This window comes from Chrysemys picta, chromosome 6, assembly GCF_011386835.1.
Source record: "Chrysemys picta bellii isolate R12L10 chromosome 6, ASM1138683v2, whole genome shotgun sequence".
Lineage (NCBI taxonomy): Eukaryota > Metazoa > Chordata > Testudines > Emydidae > Chrysemys > Chrysemys picta.
The window spans coordinates 111,444,474-111,450,115 of NC_088796.1; the positions used below are offsets into that span (position 1 = coordinate 111,444,474).

Sequence of the window (5,642 nt, forward strand, 5' to 3'; positions counted from 1 at the left end):
TTATTTACCCTTTCACATAATGGGTAACTATTGGTTCTTGCAATGAAATTAATTGGCAGCAGTGTTAAAACAAATATAAGGAAGTACTTCTACAGGCAAGGCACAGTCAAGTGTGGAACTCATTGCCTGGAGATGTTAAAGTCAAAAGTATAACTGGGTTCAAAAAAGTCTTAGATAAGTTCATGGAGATAGGTCCATCAATGGCTATTAGCCAACATGTTCAAGGATGCAATCCCAGTTTTTGGGTGTCCCTAAACCTCTGATTGCCCGAAGTTTGGACTGGAAGGGATAGATCACTTGATAGTTGCCCTGTTCTATTCATTCTCTCTAAAGCATCTGGTACCTGCCACTGTCAGAAAACAGGATACTGGGCTAGATGGACCATTGGTCTGACCCAGTGTGGCCATTCTTATGTTCTTAATCTTTGTGGGACACATTGCAAATATTTTATTACTATAGAGATTTTTAACATCTTACATAATTTCACCTGACGATATAGTCTACACCTTCAGTTGTTAAGTGAAAATATGAGTCTAAAATGCGAATAGGAGTACCCCTAATTATCCAAAACCCTGTTAAATAAAATAAAATAAAACGATCATTTTAGCACTATGAGCCTCAGATAGCCTTTATTAAACTCAAAATCAACCATTAACATCAATGGGAGTTGGATCTGGCCCTAGGATTATAAAATTCTTAGACCCTCTCAGGTTTCTATGTTTGAAAAGATGTCTAGCTTCTTTCCTATCCGCATCTTTTGGAAAATCCAGGCACTGGGAAGCATCTGTTCGTATTCCAGGTCTGGGAAGGAAAACTGCAACCCAAGAAATACACAAAGATCTGCCTTCTGTCAAACTAGTAATAGTTTATTAATTTAAGTGGTGTATTTACCTTCATGGTTTCCTTTACAGTGGTAGTGTTTGAACGTTTATTTTTATTTTTTTTCAAGTATAAGCTAATATACATATTTGTGCAAAGTAAAAATCTAAAACAAAAACAAAGATCGTGTTTGCTTTTAGAGTATTTGAGAACATTTCCAAGTGGCATATTTACAATATATTATTCCTCTTTATTATACTTCATACATTTAAGAAAAAAAGCCGGACAATAAGTTATGTTCTAGGAGGAAATATTATAACATCAATTAATGTGGACTCTTCTGTAGACGTGGGGAGGGTACAGCATTGGATTAAAGATTAACAAAATTGGGTGCAACCTAATGAGTGGAGGCCACAGCCTCCCCTGCTGCCATCCTCTGATTTCCAGCCTACTGTGTCAGGGTAACAAGGCGGCTCCTAGGTGTCCTGGGGGATGGTACCCGGCTGCTGTAGACGAACCTGGTGCCTGCAGTTCAGTGCTTTGTGTGGCTGAGCAGGGCAGAGCCGCGCAGGGAGCTGGCCACCCGCCCCGGCCCTATGCCTGGGGCGGAGCGGCATTCCTTGCAGGCTGGGCTCGGAGGTAGCTGACCACTTGCTGATGCCCGCTTTCTACAGCTAGGTCAATGGGGAGGCGGCCCGATTTGTCCCGCAGATCCAACCGAGCCCCGCCTCGGTGCAACGCCACAAGGGTGTCCAGGAAACCGGCTCGCGCCGCATCGTGCACTGGGAGGGAGCCGGTGCGCGGGTCCGGACGGTTGGGATCCGCTCCTCTCTGCAGCAGCAGCTCCGCCACCTGGGTGTTTCCCATCATCATGACCTAGAGGAGAGGGGCAGAAGCCGTCAGTCACTGACTCCGTGTTTGGCCAACTCTTTAGACGGGCAAGACTCCCACTGGTGGCCAAGCCTGGGTTGGGACTGAACTGCAGGATTGGATTCTCTCTAACTAATGCCAAAGGGTTAACTATTGTGATTTTCAGTCTGAGCCTGATCCAACTACCATTACAGTCAATGGGAATCGGATCAGGCCTGTACCTACAACAGGGCATCTGGAAGATAGGTTAATAAAATGTTGATCAGAGTCAATCGCCTCTAGGCTCCAAAGGCGTCGAATACCACAAAGGCTGCAAGACCAAGAGAAACGGTAAGCTGTTTGAAATGGTCAGAAAATCAAGTCTTAGGTGTCCCCCCCAGGTATGTAAATGTGTATATTATTTCATGTATGAATTAAAACATCAGTGTGCATACAGGCGCGCACATTCGTGCTATACTGTAAATAATCCCCTCTTACGCACAATGCATTTGGGGAAAACGCTTTCAGCTTGTGAGCACATGTACAGAGAAATGCTACCGACCATTTATCTGCACAAACGTGAACCTCGGTTTTAGGAAAGTCTGACATTTTACTAAAACGGAGGGTTCTTAGGTGGACCCAAAGGGCGGGATCCCGCAATCCTTACTCTGGCAGAATTCCCGTTAAGGCGAACAGAAATGTTACCTGAGTAAGAAGCTGCTCATTATGAAAATACAAAATTCAAACTGGAAATTCATTTACAAACACACGCACAAGAATAACAACAATAAAAGCAATAACTACCTCCAAGCTGCTTTTTTGAATGGCAGGTATAATATAGATTTAAATCGTTCCCTCTGTATAAAAATATTGAATTTCAATTTAAAAATAATTAACTTTGCTTTAGTTTATGGCACTTCCAACTCCCCCACCCCACCCCTGCGCTTAAAATAGCAGATCATTCACTAGCACTTACACAGCTGTTATGCTTTCTGCCGGTACGACTTTACGAAAACAATGATTCGCCTGTTTCTGTGTTTCTTTTGAAGGGATTTAAAATACAGTTTTAACTTAGTCAAATGGCCATGAAGACACTAAAATTTCTATTTACCTTATAACCATACTAGAAAGCTCGCTGCTTTTAAAGTTAGTTTTTTTATGTTGAAATCTAAATACTGAAAGATACTTCACAAAAGTGCAGCAAATTAAATGATGCAGCACAATTTTTACTGAAGGGATATTATCAAATGCATAAATTACTCCTTTTCAGTCAAATGTTGATGTTGTAATACAAATTGTCATTGCCAGTCTTACACAATAGCTTTTCAGATAATTCCAATTTTGTTTTATGCGAGAATATACATAAACGTTTGCTAAATACATAAATAACTGAACCTAAGTAGAAATCAAGATTTAGAATGTACTTTACTTTCTAGTACTCCTGCACGAGATTAAAGTTTTTAATGTCTGTACTTCGCTATATATTACATAAATAACTCACTCTAATGCATACCCTTTCCCCCCCTCCATGATCTAGTGTTTCTACTCGTATATAGTTTAGTTAATGTATTCGGTCTCGGACGAAAATATTATATCACTACTTCCTGTAGTAGATTTAAAATGAAAGGGCACCTTTCCGAAAATGATATTTAGGCACAGATATAGCAATTATTGAAATTCGAGAATTTAAAGCACTTGGTGGGTTTGAGTCATCATGTCACAATTACAGTTACAGATGAAAACAATAGGTTGTTAAAACTAAAACTGCTTTCAAAGGAGGTCGTGTTTTTAATAGACTTTCGGTTTTCTCGTTAAGTGAGATGAACTAGTTTTCGTCGATCATTTCATAACTATGGCTTTGGTGTCTACTCCTTGGGACTGTCCTTCCTCAGGTAGAGCACCCCCAAAGAACTAAATGGGGGCTTTGTCTGAGTAGGGGGTGCAGGATCGGGCCCTGAAAATGACCAAGAAATACTAGAGGATAAATATTAAATCGGGCATATATTTATCTCTTTATCTATAACTAGCCAACCGAAGCATGTCCTTTTAGAATGTTAATAATGTCTGATATCAGAGGGGTAGCCGTGTTAATCTGAATCTGTAAAAAGCAACAGAGTGTCCTGTGGCGCCTTTAAGACTAACAGAAGTATTGGGAGCATAAGCTTTCCTGGGTAAGAACCTCACTTCTTCAGATGACTTGCATCTGAAGAAGTGAGGTTCTTTCCCACGAAAACTCTGTTGCTTTTAATAATGTCTGATGTTTATCTGAGGAGACAAATTTAGTGTTTTATGACTTTGTTTCTTATAGATATTTCTGCGGCCACCGAGATGGTGTTATCGCCATTTCAGCATTTTGTTAATCTTGTGAAAAAATGTCTAGCGTTTGTATGCACTGGATAGAATTTCCCATTCCGCTTCGCCTTTGGATTTTATGGGCTATCATTGATATTTATAGTGTCAACTTTACGGTCTCGGCGGAAGGGGTGATTTTTGGCACATGTATGAGAAACAACACTCCCTGCGTAAAAGCAGTCACAAAATGCGACACACGCTAACAAAAACAGGTTTAATTTTTTTTAATCGCCTGCAAGAATGATTGAGTGCATGGCGAATAAATAGCGAAAAGAACAATCATGGAAGGGGATCGGCTGACTTTCTGAAGGACTCTACATTGATGTGTCGTTTTGCCACCCCCACGCTATGAGCAGTCAGCCCGGGGTGAAAGTAACAACCGACGCTCCTCGCACTTTGGAGCTGCTGTGTGTGATGATAGCCGTAGAATGCCTGCGAGGCTTTTAGAGAGCCCGAGTCTACGAGGCGCTGCGTTCACTTAAACCAGGGCGTGCTAAGTGCTCAGCACCTGCAGTCCTGGAGTCTTTTTGGTTCCCCCCCTTTGTACCACCACCTCCCACCGGGTCCTGAGGCTCCTGCCTGGCTTGCCGTGAACCCTCTCGCTGGTCCCTGTACCTGGATCGGCGTCCTGTCGTAGGAATTGACTGCATTGGGGTCCGCCCTCTGGTCCAGCAGCTCCCTCACCTTCTCCAAATTCCCTAAGGCAGCGGCGCTGGCCATGTCGTTGGCCCCGGACTGGCCCATGCCTCTTCCTCGCTGCTGGATCTCACATCAATTAGCACCAGTGTCCGGGGCCCCCGTCTTGCGCTTCCCCCTTTCGGCAAGGTCTCGGGGCTGGGGCTCTCCGGGGCTGCTCCAGCTCGCACCGGTCTCCTAAGCCATCAGAGCGCGGCACGGCCGCCGGCAGCTCCGCTCGTCGCCTCTCCTCCGAGAACCCCGAGGGGCAACGGCGCTTCCTGGGGTGGCTGCAGCTCCAGCGGTGCCCACCACCGGGCAGGCGGGTCTGAACAGCTCCCCGGGCTTTCTCCCGCGTCGCCCTCCTCTTTCTTCCCCGGCCCAGGTTCAGCACCGCCGCGTCGCCGAGCGAGAGGTGAGTGCCGGCTGCAGGGACACCGCCTCTGCGGCTCCGCTGGAGAAGCCCAGGACTTGTTTTCTTCGTACAGCTGGTGCACCTCCCCGCCCCGCGCCTGTCCCCTCCCCTGCCCAGCCGCCCGGTACGTGTTCTGACTTGCCCAGCCGCTGATGTCACGCACCCAGGCGAACAGCGACCAGCCATGGAACAGCTGGGGAGCGCGGTGTGTGAGAGCCCGTCCCGGGGGCGCATGCGCTCCGGGCTTCCGACTGGCGTTCTATAGAACGTTCGCAGCCAAAGATTCTGGGGAAGGAACCTTCACGTCTCCTCCCCCCACGCACACTCTCCCCGCTCTTGCAGAGTCAGCGGAGGATTTGCGGCTTGGGCCGTTGCTGGATGGTGCTTCCAGTGCCATGGAGCGAGGGATGGGGGGTAGGGCGGCCCTGCTCGGTAGTAATCTTGTCCGCCTTCAGCACAGGCAGCTCCTTTCCTGGGCTGCGGCCTAATCTCGCCTGACAGCCCCACGCGCAGGAGGGAGGGGTGGAAAAAC

At 46.2% G+C, this 5,642-nt stretch overlaps 1 protein-coding gene across 1 annotated transcript; it reads right to left on the reverse strand.

Annotated features, from left to right (window-relative positions):
* Positions 1 to 845: 845 nt before the first annotated feature.
* Positions 846 to 5,186, reverse strand: LOC101947021 (cyclin-dependent kinase 4 inhibitor B-like). The gene is made up of 2 exons (XM_005294737.4): positions 4,636 to 5,186; positions 846 to 1,695 (listed from the first exon to the last, which is right to left on the reverse strand). The coding sequence occupies exons 1-2, from the start codon at positions 4,762 to 4,764 to the stop codon at positions 1,414 to 1,416; spliced, it is 411 nt and encodes a 136-aa protein (XP_005294794.2). The 5' UTR covers positions 4,765 to 5,186; the 3' UTR covers positions 846 to 1,413.
* Positions 5,187 to 5,642: the final 456 nt, after the last annotated feature.